The sequence below is a fragment of the Oncorhynchus clarkii genome, chromosome 1 (genome assembly GCF_045791955.1).
Source record: "Oncorhynchus clarkii lewisi isolate Uvic-CL-2024 chromosome 1, UVic_Ocla_1.0, whole genome shotgun sequence".
Taxonomy (NCBI): Eukaryota; Metazoa; Chordata; class Actinopteri; order Salmoniformes; family Salmonidae; genus Oncorhynchus; species Oncorhynchus clarkii.
In genome coordinates, this window is record NC_092147.1 from 17,392,161 (window position 1) to 17,411,015 (window position 18,855).

Here is an 18,855-nt window from a genome sequence, read left to right on the forward strand (position 1 = left end):
AAATCGATTGATTTCAATGCTGAGGAAATAATAACTCTGAAGCAGCAGAACGCAACATTGAAAATTCAGGTTGCAAAGCAGGAGAAGAAACTCACTGAAATGGAGTCAAAGGTAAATGAGAATGACCGGTATAGTCGGAGATGGAATCTTCGAATTGATGGAATAGCAGAAAAATCTGAGGAGAACATCAAATCAAGAGTGAAGGACATTTTGCAGGGCAATAGTCCCGGAGGAGGAGCTAAATGTTGCAGGTTCTCTGGATGTAGTGCACCGCCTGGGTAGGCTGATAGAGATGGGGAAAACAACCAGCCACCACGACCAGTGATCATGAGATTCATCTCCAGGACAGCGAGGGATATGACATGGAAAAGTGCAAAGAAAAATGACTATTTAAAGAATAACAACCTGGGGTTCAAGGAGGATCTGACAGTATTTGACAAAGAAGCTCGGAATCGTCTGTGGCCGATGATTGAGAGAGCAATGAAGGGAGGGAAAAGTGCATACTTTGCGGGAGCTAAGGCTTGCACAGTGCTCCTTGGGATGTTTAAAGCTTGGGAAATCTTTTTGTATCCAAATCTGGCTTTAAACTTCTTCACAACAGTATCTCGGACCTGCCTGGTGTGTTCCTTGTTCTTCATGATGCTCTCTGCGCTTTTAACGGACCTCTGAGACTATCACAGTGCAGGTGCATTTATACGGAGACTTGATTACACACAGGTGGATTGTATTTATCATCATTAGTCATTTAGGTCAACATTGGATCATTCAGAGATCCTCACTGAACTTCTGGAGAGAGTTTGCTGCACTGAAAGTAAAGGGGCTGAATAATTTTGCACGCCCAATTTTTCAGTTTTTGATTTGTTAAAAAAGTTTGAAATATCCAATAAATGTCGTTCCACTTCATGATTGTGTCCCACTTGTTGTTGATTCTTCACAAAAAAAATACAGTTTTATATCTTTATGTTTGAAGCCTGAAATGTGGCAAAAGGTCGCAAAGTTCAAGGGGGCCGAATACTTTCGCAAGGCACTATATGTCAACTGGCTGATGATACTGTTAGAGGCTGCGTCTTTCGAATCCGGTATCAGGACAAGTAGAACACTTAAGTCACAGATTTTATTCTATGCCTGCTTTTTATTAAGTGAGCAATAAATGGTAAATGCAATTTTCGTATATATGGGTTCACTGTATCACCACGCAGGGCAAGCAGAGAACTGACAGGATGTACGTAAACAGTTGTTCTTATACTGTGATAGGCCAACAGACGGGTTGGAACTATGTCTATCACAGTAGAGGCTGAGCGTGGTTTAGACTTGCTCAGCCTATCGCAGGCGCTCAGACTAGTCCTAGTCTCTTGGCGCTTCTTGGAGTCCACCCTCTGTCTGTATAGATTCTCACTGTTCTGGTATCACACCCTAGTTGTAACAGTTGCTCAGTTCCTGCTATTGTGTTGTTCAGTATTTTTCCATCTCAGTTAAACCACGTGATGACGACCCCTCCCTATACCTGATTACCACAACTTTGTAACATGCAGCAAGTCACACCATGTGCTCAATATTGTCACACACAGAGACAGGCAAGGCAAATGTAGCAAACAGTACACCGCTTTGCAACATGCAAGTCACACCATGTTACTCCGTTCTTGTCACACACACAGATAAAGACAAAGCAGCTGTTGTTCAAACAATTCAATCTTAAGTAATATGGTAGCGGGTTTAAAATGCATTAATCCTAAATCCTTACAATACCACCATATTTTTAAGAGACAGGAATGAGGTTTCTAAAGCACTTTCCTGTATTGAAAACTTTTCCTTAGTTTCGGGTTTGAAAAATAATATCAATAACTCAGTCTTATTTCCACTCAAGGATTGTGTTTTACAGGAAGTTTATGGTATCCCAATTAAAGATAAGGTTACAATTTTCCCCTCACAGATACTTTTTATGGAACAACAAAGATATACGATTTAAAAATGAGTCTCTTTTTTTTCATAACTGGTTTGAAAATAAAATTATTTTGGTTGGTCAGTTACTGAATAAGGATGGATATCTACTCTCATATGGGGAATTTCTTGAAAAGTTTAAAATTCCAATAACCCTGAAAGAATATGCAATTGTTTTTGATGCGATTCCAAGGGGGGTTGTATCTCTTTTTAAATTCCTCTGTGGTTGATGTAAGTAAACAGATTTACATTAAAATATATTCATTGGCAATATTAACATCAAAGATAAATGCAGTAATAAACAGATTAGGAATATTGTTTGTTACTACAATTCCCTCAGCAAGATTATTTTGGTCAAATATCTATGGTGATATACAATGGGGGAAAGCATGGAAAATTGCGAACAAATATTGTATAAGTAACAAAGTAAAGGAAGTTTAATTTAAAATGTTACATATAATTTATCCTGTGAAACATGTTTTGGAAAGATTCAAGCTGAATATTGAATATAACTGTTATTTTTGTGGAATGGAGAAGGAGACCATTTTGCATTTGTTTTTTGCCTGTATTTATAGTAGAATATTTTGGATTGACATACAGAATTTTGTTACAAAAAAATAGGACCGGTTGTACTATTTAATGGTTTTGATATAATGATTTATTTCAGAAATTCTGACATAGATACAGATGTAGTATATTTAATTCAACTGCTAATAATACTAGGTAAATGTCATATTCACAAATGCAAATGGTCTAATTCAAAACCTAACTTTTTTCACTTTATAAATGAGTTTAAACAATATGGCACCACTTTAACTAAAATCAAAAACAAAAAGACAAAACTTGTATTATTCATGAATATGATTTGTTTGTTTAGGATTCCTGGCAATGTAAATAGTTTGTATGCTTGTTAACATGTGACTATTCCTCTTGTTTGTTGATATGTGTTAATACAAAAATAAATAAAAAATCCTGCCAGCAACAAAATCAAATAAGCCACGTGCAAATACGGGTGACGTGTTACGGGACTCCCCTTTTGAAACACCAATCGGTGGTATCCTCCCCTTATAGAGAGGCTGTGATTGGGCTAGACATTATAAGGGTATTTACACGTCGCCGCTTATTCACAGTTCAGTTTCCATTTAGATTATTCAACGGTGAAACATACACATCCTGTAAATTACTCTCAGGTAACCGGACTTGATTTGTATCATGGCTTCAAAACACCAACAGAACGACTTGCCTGCCGGGTTCCGAGTGCAGTTTAAATCTTTCGCAACAGAGGCGATCCACGTTGGTCAGGAACCTGAGCAATGGAAATCTATGGCGGTGGTACCACCTATTTCTCTGTCCACCACGTTCAAGCAGTATGGACCAGGAGATCATGCTGTAAGTTACCTAATGGAAATCATTAGGCTAACGTAAAGACCGTAGGGGAAATGTAGTAGGAGTTACCTGCGGGACAAATCTGAAATGTTTTGAATGTTTATTATGACCTGAAATGATAGTAGCTATAATCATTGTATATCCAGCAAGATTTTATTCCCTATGTACTGTATCTAGATAGTTCATGTCTAGCAGTAACCCTATATAGGACGCCGTAAGACATATATAGGGCTAGTTTAACAGTAGCCAAGGCCAGCAATAACCTAGGTGTCTGGTATCGAGAGGCGTTCGTTCAGCATGGGGTGTCATACCGGTCTGGACGGTATACTGAACCGGTCAGGTTAAACGAATTTTCAGGGTTAATTAAATATTAATTTGTATGACATACTGTAGTAGCAATGTACTGTCTTTTGTAGCATCTTTTCCTGCTCAGAACGAGCTTGGCACATTTTGCACTTATTCACAAGTCAGACTGTTGGTTGCACAATGTCTTACAGTTATGGGAAATTACCTTTTTTTGATGAATACTGAAAGTGTTAACGATTGGCATTACATTTAACGAATCATTAATAGCCAGATGATCAGCATCTGTTTATTTATGAAAGATGTGGTAAATGTGGGCTCTCTGAATGTGGAATGTTGTCTTCATCAGGGTTTTGAGTACAGTCGGAGTGGAAACCCTACTAGAAACTGTCTGGAAAAAGCTGTTGCTGCTTTGGATGGAGCAAAGTATTGTAAGTGTTCATGTCTGACACCTACCTCATGAATTTGTATCTAATAAAATATAACAGGTTAGAGAATGTAGGCCTATAGCTTACAGGTAGAAAATACCGCTATACATTTAACGAGACTCCTGTTTACAACTTGAAGAGAATGTATTCTTAACTAGGAATTTTCTGTAGGTTTTGCTCTTGCTTCCGGGCTGGCTGCGACTATGACCATCACTCACATGCTGAAAGCTGGAGATGGCGTTGTCTGCATGAGTGATGTATATGGAGGTAAGACATGGCCCAAAGTGTCTGTAAAACTGTCTGGAGAATTACCAAAAGGTAGACAAATGTTGCCAGTGAAAGAGTACACACATACAGTTGAAGTCGGAAGTTTACATACACTTAGGTTGGAGTCATTAAAACTTGTTTTTCAACCACTCTACATATTTCTTGTTAACAAACTATAGTTTTGGCAAGTTGGTTAGGACATCTACTTTGTGCGTGACACAAGTAATTTTTCCAACAATTGTTTACAGACAGATTATTTCACTTATAATTCACTGTATCACAATTCCAGTGGGTCAGAAGTTTACATACACTCAGTGGACTGTGCCTTTAAACAGCTTGGAAAATTCCAGAAAATGATGTAATGTCGTTAGAAGCTTCTGATAGGCTAATTGACAGAATTTGTGTCAATTGAAGGTGTACATATGCATGTATTTCAAGGCCTACCTTCAAACTCAGTGCCTCTTTGCTTGACATCATGAGAAAATCAAAATAAATCAGCCAAGACTTCAGAGAAACTTTTTTTTGTAGACCTCCACAAGTCTGGTTCATCCTTGGGAGCAATTTCCAAATGCCTGAAGGTACCACGTTCATCTGTACAAATAATAGTATGCAAGTATAAACACCATGGGACCACGCAGCCGTCATACCTCTCGGGAAGGAGTTCTGTCTCCTAGAGATGAAAGTACTTTGGTGCGAAAAGTGCAACTCAATCCCAGAACAACTGCAAAGGACCTTGTGAAGATACAGGAGGAAACGGGTACAAAAGCATCTATATCCACAGTAAAACGGGTCCTATATCAACATAACCTGAAAGGCTGCTCAGCAAGGAAGAAGCCACTGCTCCAAAACCGCCATAAAAAAGCCAGACTACAGTTTGCAACTGCACATGGGACAAAGATCGTACTTTTTGTCCTCTGGTCTGATGAAATGGAACTGTTTGGCCATAATGACCATCGTTATGTTTGGAGTGGAAAGGGTGAGGCTTGCAAGCTGAAGAATACCATCCCAACCGTGAAGCATGGGGGTGGCAGCATCATGTTGTGGGGGTGCTTTGCTGCAGGAGGGACTGGTGCACTTCACAAAATAGATGGCTTCACGAGGAAGGACAATTATGTGGATATATTGAAGTAACATCTCAAGACATCAGGCAGGAAGTTAAAGCTTGGTCGCAAATGGGTCTTCCAAATGGACAATGACCCCAAGCATATTTCCAAAGTTGTGGCAAAATGGCTTAAGGACAACAAAGTCAAGGTTTTGGAGTGGCCATCACAAAGCCCTGACCTCAATCCTATAGAATATTTGTTGGCAGAACTGAAAAAGCGTGTGTGAGCAAGGAGGCCTACGAACCTGACTCAGTTACACCAGCTCTGTCAGAAGGAATGGGCCAAAATTCACCCAATTTATTGTAGGAAGCTTGTGGAAGGCTACCCAAAATGTTTGACCCAAGTTAAACAATTTAAAGGCAAGGCTACCAAATACTAATTGAGTGTATGTAAACTTCTGACCCACTGGGAATGTGATGAAAGAAATAAAAGCTGAAATAAATCATTCTCTATGCTATTATTCTGACATTTCACATTCTTAAAATAAAGTGGTGACCCTAACTGATCTAAGACAGGGAAGTTTTACTAGGATTAAATGTCAGGGATTGTTTAAATGTATTTGGCTAAGGTGTATGTAAACTTCCGACTTCAACTGTATTTGTAAGTATGGTTTGATGCATACAGCCATTACCATGAAATGGTAATACAAGATTCCTTTTTCTCTACAGGCACCAATCGTTACTTCCGGAAGATTGCTACAGAATTTGGCTTGGATGTCTCCTTTGCTGATTGTACCAAAATCGAGTTGCTCCAGGCCGTTCTTAAGCCAAACACAAAGGTAAGTGGAATTCGAAGTCTGCTTAGTTACCTTATTCTATTGATTTATTTTCACCTTAATCTCAAGTTTGAAAGAACCCAGGTTTCAGGTTTCCAGGCTGTTGGTGTGAGAATAGATGTCATCCAGCATCAGCACTAGCATTTCGCTTTTGTTCTTCATGTTAAGTGCTCCACCCTGAGCTTTTCCATGAGTCATGGCATCATCAAGGAGAAACTTCACTGACTTTTCTCTCCTGTCCATACATGGCCATAGTTTAATACCTAGATCTTATAGATGTACTTTTTTGATTAGGAGCCAAAACTATGAAACTCAAATGACACCTGCTACTACAAGGCTAGATACTGTATATGATTGATATACAGTGGAGCAAAAAGGTATTTAGTCAGCCACCAATTGTGCAAGTTCTCCCACTTAAAAAGATGAGAGAGGCCTGTCATTTTCATCATAGGTACACTTCAACTAAAAAATCCAGAAAATCACATTGTAGGATTTTTAATGAAATTATTTGCAAATTATGGTGGAAAATAAGTATTTGGTCAATAACAAAAGTTTACCTCAATACTTTGTTATATACCCTTTGTTGGCAATGACAGAGGTCAAACGTTTTCTGTAAGTCTTCACAAGGTTTTCACACACTGTTGCTGGTATTTTGGCTCATTCCTCCATGCAGATCTCCTCTAGAGCAGTGATGTTTTGGGGCTGTTGCTGGGCAACATGGACTTTCAACTCCCTCCAAAGATTTTCTATGGGGTTGAGATCTGGAGACTGGCTAGGCCACTCCAGGACCTTGAAATGCTTCTTACGAAGCCACTCCTTCATTGCCCGGGCAGTGTGTTTGGGATCATTGTCATGCTGGAAGACCCAGCCACGTTTAATCTTCAATGCCCTTGCTGATGGAAGAAGATTTTCACTCAAAATCTCACGATACATGGCCCCCTTCATTCTTTCCTTTACACGGATCAGTCGTCCTGGTCCCTTTGCAGAAAAACAGCCCCAAAGCATGATGTTTCCACCCCCATGCATCACAGTAGGTATGGTGTTCTTTGGATGCAACTCAGCATTCTTTGTCCTCCAAACACGACGAGTTGAGTTTTTACCAAAAAGTTATATTTTGGTTTCATCTGACCATATGACATTGTCCCAATCTTCTTCTGGATCATCCAAATGCTCTCTAGCAAACTTCAGACGGGCCTGGACATGTACTGGCTTAAGCAGGGGAACACATCTGGCACTGCAGGATTTGAGTCCCTGGCGACGTAGTGTGTTACTGATGGTAGGCTTTGTTACTTTGGTCCCAGCTCTCTGCAGGTCATTCACTAGGTCCCCCCGTGTGGTTCTGGGATTTTTGCTCACCGTTCTTGTGATCATTTTGACCCCACGGGGTGAGATCTTGCGTGGAGCCCCAGATCGAGGGAGATTATCAGTGGTCTTGTAGGTCTTCCATTTCCTAATAATTGCTCCCACAGTTGATTTCTTCAAACCAAGCTGCCTACCTATTGCAGATTCAGTCTTCCCAGCCTGGTGCAGGTCTACAATTTTGTTTCTGGTGTCCTTTGACAGCTCTTTGGTCTTGGCCATAGTAGAGTTTGGAATGTGACTGTTTGAGGTTGTGGACAGGTGTCTTTTATACTGATAACAAGTTCAAACAGGTGCCATTAATACCGGTAACAAGTGGAGGACAGAGGAGCCTCTTAAACAAGAAGTTACAGGTCTGTGAGAGCCAGAAATCTTGTTTGTAGGTGACCAAGTACTTATTTTCCACCATAATTTGCAAATAAATTCATAAAAATTCATAAAAAAATGTTCCTCATTTTGTCATGCTTAGTTGAAGTGTACCTATGATGAAAATTACAGGCCTCATCTTTTTAAGTGGGGAAAAAAACTTGCCCAATTGGTGGCTGACTAAATACTTTTTTGCCCCACTGTATACTGTATTACCTTCCACTCAAACTAATTTGTTCATGAAATTCTGAAGGGTTTCTCTTTTATTTTCTATCATGTAGTTAGTATGGCTTGAGACTCCCACCAACCCTACCATGAAGGTGGTGGATATCCAGGCCTGTGCAGCTGTGGTCCACCAACACAACAAGGATATCGTGGTGGTTGTGGATAACACTTTTATGTCAGCCTACTTCCAGGTATGTAAGTCTTATCCTGCCCTGTATTGGTTGGTTGGTTATGTAACTAGATTGTTGGTTCAGCCCAGGGACTGTTGGAAATGAGAACCTTAGTGAACTGAATTCAAATGGATGTGTTCCTTCATTTCACGCTCTCGAGTTTAACACATCCAGTCATTTCCTCTTCACAGACCAGTTCATAGTGTCATTGATTTCTCTTGCTCTTTAGCGCCCCTTGGACCTCGGAGCAGACATCTGCATGTATTCAGCTACTAAGTACATGAATGGTAGGTTCATTCTGTCTGTTCATTGATGTTGACTGAAGAGAATTTCCACACAAATAAAATCAGTTTACATGGGAGTTTAAAAAAAATCTTATTTGATTGACAGGTCACAGTGATGTTGTAATGGGCCTGGTGTCTGTGAATAATGAGGACCTGTATGACCGACTGAAGTTCCTTCAGAATGGTGAGAGATGGATCAATGGCAACTGGATAAAATCTATGCATGCTAAGCTGACACACCCGCCACATTTTTTGCCTATGATTGAAGCACTTGAACTTCACTGTGAAGCAGTTGCTACATTTTTGTGACTTACTTTTGTCCATCAAATACCCACACATGCTCGTGATGCCAGGGCTTTCCACCAATTATAAACCACTGATAAAGAAGGCTTTGTGTGTTACCCTTGTTTATTCTTTGTTTGAGGGGCTGATTGTTGTGTAACGCATTGTTCTTCCTTACTGTACCCTGACAAGCCCTGGGAGCCGTACCGTCCCCCTTTGACTGCTACCTGTGTAACCGTGGCCTGAAGACCCTGCACCTGCGCATGAGGCAGCACTTCAAGAATGCCCTGGCGGTGGCCAAGTTCCTGGAAGCTGACCCCAGGGTGGACAGAGTCATCTTTCCAGGTGACGGGGGGGGTTCTCTGTGGATGTCAAACTGTAGTACTTCTGTATATTGCATAACACGCATGTTTTAACTGATTCAGTGGAGTTTGGTTAAATGCGGAAGACACATTTCAGTTGAATGCATTGTTGTACAACTGACTAGGTTTCCCCCCCTTTCCTTTAACATGACCTGCTTTCTGGGCAAATAGGTGATGTAACAAACATTTGGACAATGCATTCACTTTGGTAATTCTCTGGGCCAGTAGAAGCCACATGTATAGTTAAACACAGCACATGGCCTATCCAGTTACTCTCTTATTCTCTGCGCTTGAGTCGTCCGCACCCGGTGGTTAAAGGATTTAACAGTCGACTGGTTTTCCTCTTATTCCCCCTTCACTCTGTAGGCTTACCCTCCCACCCCCAGCACGAGCTGATGAAGAGACAGTGCACAGGATGCCCAGGGATGATCACCTTTTACATAAAGGGAAAACTGGAGAATGCCACCACCTTCCTCAGCAGCCTCAAGGTGATTACAGAATTGAGACGCTCACTTCTGATTCACAATATAATGCGAAGACGATCTCTACTGGACTTGTCTGGTTACGCTGCATACACCGTAGTTGTTGGAACTATGGTGGAAAGAACAGTGGGAAAAGAAACTGCATGGTTCGCCTCTATAGTATGAGGCATCATTGTATTTTACTACAGTATGTGTTGTGAATTCAATCACAGATGGACACAGTAATAATATTTTGTGCTGTTCTTTATTTCAGATGTTCGCACTTGCCGAAAGCCTTGGCGGTTATGAAAGTTTGGCAGAGCATCCGTAAGTATTCCTACATATCATCAGCAATCGGAATATTGTAATTGCTATGATATCGAGATTGAAAATGTTGTCAGCTGACCCAAAAATGTACTTGTAATATCGAAATATGAAGTACTTTGATTGCCTCACTTTTGAACAATAATGCCACACGGGGGCAGCAGTGGTCAAGAATAAATATTTTATCTATCTATCTCAACTGTTTATAAACAGTGCCAATATAATTATTATTTTTTCATATTTAGCGATTTCCCTTTTCTTTCCCTCTCAGGGCGATAATGACCCATGCGTCTGTTCCAGAGAGTGATAGAGCTGCCCTAGGGATCAGTGACACACTGATACGTCTGTCTGTGGGGCTGGAGGACGAGCAGGACATCATTGAGGACCTGGAACAAGCCCTGAACGCCGCGGTATGTACACTACTGCACAATACACTACACTCTGCCTGCTCATAGCATACTCCCTGAAAACAAGTCTCTAACCTCAGATAGCCTAGCACCAAGAACCACTGATTTCTGGCTATTGCGAAGTAGGGTAGCTCTGTCAAATCCAGACAAATGGGACCTGTTCAGTGATGATAATCACTGGAATATTTTGTCCCAAACACATCCATAGTACATCCACTGAACATCCCATTGCCCTCGACTATCCTTACCACACAAATGGTTGTTTCCATCTTTTTGTTTTCTTTGAGCAGCATCCGAATAAGTAATGTCTTCACGACGTCCCAAGACCAGCGGTTGTCTGTCGTCAGCGGGGCGGAGCAAAGGCAATAATACCCGGTGTTTCTAGCCGTGTACAAGGAGAGAGCAGCGAGATGGCGCCTCAACACAGCACACACAAACTGTGTATTTATGAATGCACAAATCAGGGAAAAACCTGCTCTTTAAACATACGCTTTCTTCATTTAATTATTGATAACCTTTTTTATCATCAATTCTTTGAATGCTAATTTTATCAGGAGGAAGTATTCCTAAATTTTATTTCTTGCTGCTTTTGCTCTGTGTGTGTTTTGTTTTTTTGTTTGTCATTGTGAATGGCGGTCTTATTCAATTAAAACTGGTATTCAGGAGTAAGGGAAAACGGCATTCAGTTGTCTTTCTGCTTCATATAGTTAAACATGAAAACTAATGTACGGTACATTGAACTATGAGAAGAATGTCTTGCTCTGTAAATGTCAGGACAGCAGTTTTGATTAAATACAACGGTGTCTGGCTCTATCAGATGTATGCGTAGTAAAGGAAGTTGGACCATGAGGGAGTGCGAACTGCATGCTTGTCCTTGCCTTGTGTCAAACATTTTTAGTGGAATGACTCAAACAAGTATTATTCTCTTGAGCAATGTACAAAGTTCCAGTGGTATTGCTAAACTCAACCCACAGGCTTGTTCTCAGATCAAAACACCCAATGTCAGGGTTTTCTAACTGAGAACCGACCAACCCCACGTTGTGTTGGAGCTCTTCACTCAGTTGACAGTGTTATCAATCACATATCATACTTACTGTATCGCTGATTGCTACGCAAGTATGTGCTTCAATTGGGAAAGACTATGTTTGATCAATGTCTTCTGTGTGACCAAACGCATTAAATTCACTTTGCAGTACATCATGTTGGAACTCTCATTCACTCAACCGTGTTATAAATCACATATCATACATACTGTATCTGTTTGCTACTTAAGTGTATGCTTCAATGTCTGATCTATGTTATCTGTGTGATGTACTGTAGAATGTAGGTTACTATTTATTAAGCTGTTGTAAACAATGCAATGGAGTAAAACAAATGTATAATTTTGTTTAAAACCTCTACGGGATCGGTGTCCCTAAACCAGGACGGTTATTGCTATTGTGACTAGAATGAGATATGCAACAGCCAACTTTCTGGGACATAGACATGTCTTATGGGCAGAGAGCTTAAATTCTTGTTAATCTAACTGCGGTGTCCAATTAACAGTAGCTATTACAGTGAAATACCATGCTATTGTTTGAGGAGAGTGAGTGCACAACAACAAAACTTTCATCATGGCAACTGGTTTGACACATTCACCTTTGAAGGTAAATAATGTTCTTACATTCAGTAATCTTGCTCTGATTTGTCATCCTGTGGGTCCGAGAGATGAAAATGAAGCATAGTTTTTTTTTAAATTAAAATACATTTTTATGTTCAAATGTAGGAACTGGGGTCTACAATTTGACCCCACTGCTGTCTCTGGCTCCCAGCCCGGCCATCTAGATGTGTGAAAGTTAGTTTATAGGCTAATGATCCATCATGTATGACATTCTTGGGAGTGTGTAAACGTTTACATTTTTATGTATGTTCTCTATAGTTATGTACTTGAAAATGTATCAGTTGACCAATTCGGCACATTTGGGAAAACTCCTGGCAGACTTGATACGAAATATTGTGCAGTAATGTAATTCTTCACTGGATCAGTCTGAAAATTTGTGCACACACTGCTGCCATCTAAATTACACCTACACTCCTATCTGAAAGTATGGCCTTTCTCTTGCATTTCAACGATGATGGGAGAAAAAAATGAAAACCAGTTTTTTTTGTTTGTATGAACCATATCTAATATGTTATTATCCTACATTAATTTCACATTTCTACAAACTTCAGTGTTTCCTTTCAAATGGTATCAAGAATATGCATATCCTTGCTTCAGGTCCTGAGCTACAGGCAGTTAGATTTATGTGTGTCATAACTAAGTTTATCCGCCCACTGTAAAGACATAAGCACATATGTATAACCTCCAACTAGGTGGGGTCAACTCCTTACACATCTACACAGCCAATACATCTCTGTTGCTAGGCAGGAACATAATTGGTTCCTCTCACTGGTGTAGTCATGGCCCTCCCTGCCTGATGCTAGAACCTTTGTGAACGTGGAAATGTATGTGTGGCAGTTAGGACTGTAGTAGAGTTCAAGCCGCACTCCCTGACCAGCTATCAAGTGTCTTCACTGACATTATACATTTTATTCATTTAGCAGACACTCTTTGGGTTAAGTACCTTGCTCAAGGGCACTTTTCACTTAGTCAGCTCGGGGATTCAAACCAGCAACCTTTCAGTTACTAGCCCAACGATCTTAACCAGTAAGCTTCCTGCCGCCCTCTCCCTGACCCAGTCCGTAATGCCTACAGTCCCTGTGTCCATAGTTCCTGCGTCCAAGAACGCCAAGGTAACCTGTCTAAATGACTATCGCCCCGTAGCACTCACATCTGTAGCAATGAAATGCTTTGAAAGGCTGGTCATGGCTCACAACACCATCTTCAGACACCCTGTACCCACTGCAATTGGCATACCGCCCAAACAAAGCCACAGATTGACACAATCCCTATTGCACCTTTGTCACCTGGACAAGAGGAACACCTATGTGAGAATGGTGTTTATTGACTACATCTCAGCGTTCAACACCATAGTCCAAGCTCATCACTAAGCTAAGGACCCTGGGACTGAACACCTACCTCTGCAACTGGAACCTGGACTTCCTGATGGGCCGCCCCCAGGTGGTGAGGGTAGGCAACAACACATACGCCAGGCTGACCATCAACACGGGGGCCCCACAAGTGTGTGTGCATAGTCCCATCCTGTACTCCTGGTTCACCCACGACTGCATGAACACGCACTACTCCAACACCATTAAGTTTCCTGATGACAACTGTGGTAGGCCTGATCACCGATGGCGATGAGACAGCCCATAAGGAGGTCAGAGACCTGGCAGTGTGGTGCCAGGACAACAACCACTCCCTCAAAATCAACAAGACAAAGGAGCTGATCGTGGACTACAGGAAATGGAGGGCCGAGCAGGCTCCAATTCACATTGACAGGGCTGTAGTGGAGCGGGTCAACAGCTTTAAGTTCCTTAATGTCCACATCACTAAGGATCTATCATGGTACACACACACCCACACAGTCGTGAATGACAATGCTTCCCCCTCAGGAGGCTGAAAAGGTTTGGCATGGGCCCTCAGATCCTCAAAGTTCTACAGCTGCACAACTGGGAGCATCTTGACTGGCCGCATCACCGCTTGGTATGGCAACTGCTTGGCATCTGACCGCAAGGTGCTACAGAGGGTAGTGGGTACTACACAGACATCACTGGGGCAGAGCTCCCTGACATCCAGGACCTGTGAACCAGGCCTAATCGCCAAACATCAGTGCCCTACCTCACTAATGCTCTTGTGGCTGAATGAAAGAAAGTTCCAGCAGCAATGTTCCAACATCAAGTGGAAAACCATCCCAGAAGAGTGGAGGCTGTTATAGCCTCAAAGGGGGGACCAACTCCATATTAATGCCCATTATTTTATAATGAGATGTTTGACAAGCAGGGATCCACATACTTTAGAAAGTAACCTGCAAGTAAGCATTTCACTGTTAGTCTACACCTGTTGTTTACGAAGCATGTGAAGAGTAACATTTTATTTGATTTCATTACACTAGTGTCAGAAGTGGGATCACACTTGGCTACTTACACCTGTTTGTGGAACAATTTCAGGAACTGTGGAATGTCAAGGTCAGATCAGTCAAATATGTAAGAAATAGGAATTGGAATTCATCTACCAAATTTGGTGATTTGATCTTGTATTACTAGCTACTAGGATTATGAAATGTTATGTCTGTTTGCAGTCAGGTAGGCCTCTCTCTTTTGCATTCTTCCTTATTCAATCAAATTCATTAATAAAGCCCTTCTTACATCAGCTATTGTCACAAACTGCTGTACAGAAACTAGAGGTCGACCGATTATGATTTTTCAACGCCAATACTGATACCGATTATTGGAGGACCAAAAAAAGCCGATACCGATTAATCGGACGATTTTTATATATACATTTGTAATAATGGCAATTACAACAATACTGAATGAACAATGAACACTTTTATTTTAACTTCATATAATACATCAATAAAATCAATTTAGTCTCAAATAAATAATGAAACATGTTCAATTTTGGTTTAAATAATGCAAAAACAGTAAAAGTAAAAGTGCAATATGTGCCATGTAAAAAGGCTAACGTTTAAGTTCCTTGCTCTGAACATATGAAAGCTGGTGGTTCCTTTTAACATGAGCCTTCAATATTCCCAGGTAAGAAGTTTTAGGTTGTAGTTATTATAGGACTATTTATCTCTATACCATTTGTATTTCATATACCTTTGACTATTGGATGTTCTAATAGGTACTTTAGTATTGCCAGCCTAATCTCGGGAGTTGATAGGCTTGAAGTCAAAAACAGCGCAATGCTTGAAGCATTACGAAGAGCTGCTGACATATGCAGTAAAGTGCTGTTTGAATGAATGATTACTGGCCTGCTGCTGCCTACCACCGCTCAGTCAGACTGCTCTATCAAATCATTGACTTAATTATAATATAATAACACACAGAAACACGAGCCTTAGGTCATTAATATGGTCAAATCCGGAAACTATCATTTCGAAAACAAAACGTTTATTCTTTCAGTGAAATACAGAAACGTTCCGTATTTTATCTAACGGGTGGCAACCTTAAATCTAAATATTGCTGTTACATTTCACAACCTTCAATGTTATGTCATAAGTACGTAAAATTTGGGCAAATTAGTTCGCAACGAGTCAGGCGGCCCAAACTGTTGCATATACCCTGATTCTGCGTGCAATGAACGCAAGAGAAGTGACACAATTTCCCTAGTTTAATATTGCCTGCTAACATTAATTGCTTTTAACTAAATATGCAGGTTTTAAAAAATATACCTCCGTGTAATGATTTTAAGAAAGGCATTGATGTTTATGGTTAGGTACATTCATGCAACGATTGTGCTTTTTTTGCAAATGCGCTTTTGTTAAGTCATCCCTGTTTGGCGAAGTTGGCTGTCTTTGTTAGGAAGAAATGGTCTTCACACAGTTCGCAACGCAGCACAAACTGCTGCATATACCCTGACTCTGTTGCACAGAACGCAAGAGAAGTGACACAATTTCCCTAGTTAAAAGAAATTCATGTTAACAGGCAATATTAACTAAATATGCAGGTTTAAAAATATAAACTTGTTTATTGATTTTAAGAAAGGCGTTGATGTTTATGGTTAGGTACACATTGGTGCAACGACAGTGCTTTTTTTTGCGCTTATTAAATCATCCGTTTGGCGAAGTAGACTGTGATTCAGTGATAAATTAACAGGCACTGCATCGTTTATATGCAACGCAGGACAAGCTAGATAAACTAGTAATATCATCAACCATGTGTAGTTAACTAGTGATTATGTTAAGATTGATTGTTTTTTATAAGATACATTTAATGCTAGCTAGGACCTTACCTTGGCTCCTTGCTGCACTCGCATAACAGGTAGTCAGCTTGCCACGCAGTCTCCTCGTGGAGTGCAATGTAATCGGCCATGATCGGTGTCCAAAAATGCCGATTACCGATTGTTTTGAAAACTTGAAATCGGCCCTAATTAATCGTCCATTCCGATTAATCGGTCGACCTCAAACAGAAACCCAGCCTAAAACCCCAAACAGCAAGCAATGCAGGTCTATAAGCACAGGGGCTAGGAAAAACTTGCAAGAAAGGCCAGAACCTAGGACGAAACATAGAGAGGAACCAGGCTATGAGGGGAGGCCAGTCCTCTTCTGGCTGTGCCGGGTGGAGATTATAACAGAACATGGCCAAGATGTTCAAATGTTCATAGATGACCAGCCGGGTCAAATAATAATAATAATAATCACAGTGGTTGTCGAGGGTGCAACAGGTCAGCACCTCAGGAGTAAATTTCAGTTGGCTTTTCATAGCCAATCATTCAGAGTATCTCTACCGCTCCTGCTGTCTCTAGGGTTGAAAACAGCAGGTCTGGGAAAGTAGCACGTCCGGTAAACAGGGTTCCATAGCTGCAGGCAGAACCGGTGAAACTGGAGCAGCAGCACAACCAGGTGGACTGGGGACAGCAAGGAGTCATCAGGCCAGTTAGTCCTGAGGCAAGGTCCTAGGGCTCAGGTCCTCCGAGAGAAAGTAAGAAAGAGAGAAAGAAAGAGAGAGAATTAGAGAAGGCATACTTAAATTCACACAGGACACCGGATAAGACAGGAGAAATGGAAGAGCACCAGTAAGCCCCTGTAATAGGGTTAGAGGCAGAGAATCCCAGTGGAGAGAGGGGAACCGGACAGGCAGAGACAGCAAGGGCGGTTCGTTGCTCCAGTGCCTTTCCGTTCACCTTCACACTCCTGGGCCAGACTACACTCAATCATAGGACCTACTGAAGAGTCTTCAATAAAGACTTAAAGGTTGAGACCGAGTCTGCGACTCTCACATGGATAGGCAGACCATTCCATAAAAATGGAGCTCTATAGAAGAAAGCCCTGCCTCCAGCTGTTTGCTTAGAAATTCTAGGGACAGTAAGAAGGCCTGCGTCTTGTGACCGTAGTATACGTGTAGGTATGTACGGCAGGAACTAATCGGAAAGATAAGTATGAGCAAGCCAATGTAATGCTTTGTAGGTTAGCAGTAAAATCTTGAAATCAGCCCTTGCCTTAACAGGAAGCCAGAGTAGAGAGGCTAGCACTGGAGTAATATCATCATTTTTGGGGGTTCTAGTCAAGTTTCTAGCAGCCGTGTTTAGCACTAACTGAAGTTGATTTAGTGCTTTATCCGGGTAGCCGGAAAGTAGAGCATTGCAGTAGTCTAACCTAGAAGTGACAAAAGCATGGATTAATCTTTTGGACAGAACGTTTCTGATTTTTGCAATGTTACGTAGATGGAAAAAAAGCTGTCCTTGAAACTGTCTTGATATGTTCGTCAAAAGAAAGATCAGGGTCCAGAGTAACACTGAGGTTCTTTCACATTTTTATTTCAGATAACTGTACAACCAAACAGAAGATCTCTTTGTTTCTTGGGACCTAGAACTAGCATCTCTGTTTTGTCCGAGTTTAAAAGTATAACATTTGCCACTATCCACTTCCTTATGTCTGAAACATAGGCTTCCAGGGAGGGCAATTTTGGGGCTTCACCATGTTTCAGCGACATGTACAGCTGTGTCATCCGCAGTGAAAGTTAACATTATGTTTCCGAATGACATAACCAAGAAGTAAAATATATAGTGAAAACAATAGTGGTCCTAAAACAGAGCCTTGAGGAACACCGAAATTTCCGACAGATAAGATCTAAACCAGGCCAGAACTTGTCCGTGTAGACCAATTTGGGTTTCCAATCTCTCCAAAAGAATGTGGTGATTGATGGTATCAAAAGCAGCACTAACGTCTAGGAGCACGAGGATAGATGCAGAGCCTCGGTCTGACGCCATTAAAAGGTTATTTACAACCTTCACAAGTGCAGTCTCAGTGCTATGATGGGGTCTAAAACCAGACTGAAGCGTTTTTTATACATTGTTTGTCTTCAGAAAGGCAGTGAGTTGCTGCGCAACAGATTTTTCATTTTTTTTTTGTGAGGAATGGGAGATTCGATATAGGCTGATAGTTTTTTATATTTTCTGGGTCAAGGTTTGGCTTTTTCAAGAGCGGCTTTATTACTGCCACTTTTAGTCCGTTTGCTACACATCCGGTGGATAGTGAGACGTTTATTATGTTCAGCATAGGAGGGCCAAGCACAGGAAGCAGCTCTTTCAGTAGTTCAGTTGGAATAGGGTCCAGTATGCAGCTTGAACGTTTAGAGGCCATGATTATTTTCATCAGTGTCAAGAGATATTGTACCAAAAAACTTGAGTGTCTCCCTTGATCCTAGGTCCTGGCAGAGTTGTGCAGACTCAGGACAACTGAGCTTTGTAGGAATACTCAGATTTAAAGAGGAGTCCGTAATTTGCTTTCTACTGATCGTGATCTGAGATAAGTTGATCATGTTTGTAGA

General features: G+C 41.0%; 1 protein-coding gene across 1 annotated transcript; it reads left to right on the top strand.

Annotated features, from left to right (window-relative positions):
• Positions 1-2,981: 2,981 nt before the first annotated feature.
• On the top strand, positions 2,982-11,635 carry LOC139373210 (cystathionine gamma-lyase-like). Its single transcript, XM_071113470.1, has 12 exons — positions 2,982-3,327; positions 3,977-4,058; positions 4,227-4,322; positions 6,094-6,203; positions 8,207-8,341; positions 8,550-8,607; positions 8,711-8,788; positions 9,079-9,231; positions 9,615-9,736; positions 9,984-10,036; positions 10,305-10,443; positions 10,731-11,635. The coding sequence occupies exons 1-12, from the start codon at positions 3,151-3,153 to the stop codon at positions 10,743-10,745; spliced, it is 1,218 nt and encodes a 405-aa protein (XP_070969571.1). The 5' UTR covers positions 2,982-3,150; the 3' UTR covers positions 10,746-11,635.
• Positions 11,636-18,855: the final 7,220 nt, after the last annotated feature.

Bases quoted from the DNA above. Each gene is read 5' to 3' on its own strand.
- LOC139373210 (XM_071113470.1), top strand. From the start codon at position 3,151: ATGGCTTCAAAACACCAACAGAACGACTTGCCTGCCGGGTTCCGAGTG. The intron at 8,608-8,710 runs GTAGGTTCATTC...TTTGATTGACAG, and splicing joins AGCTACTAAGTACATGAATG to GTCACAGTGATGTTGTAATG. The intron at 8,789-9,078 runs GTGAGAGATGGA...TACCCTGACAAG, and splicing joins ACTGAAGTTCCTTCAGAATG to CCCTGGGAGCCGTACCGTCC.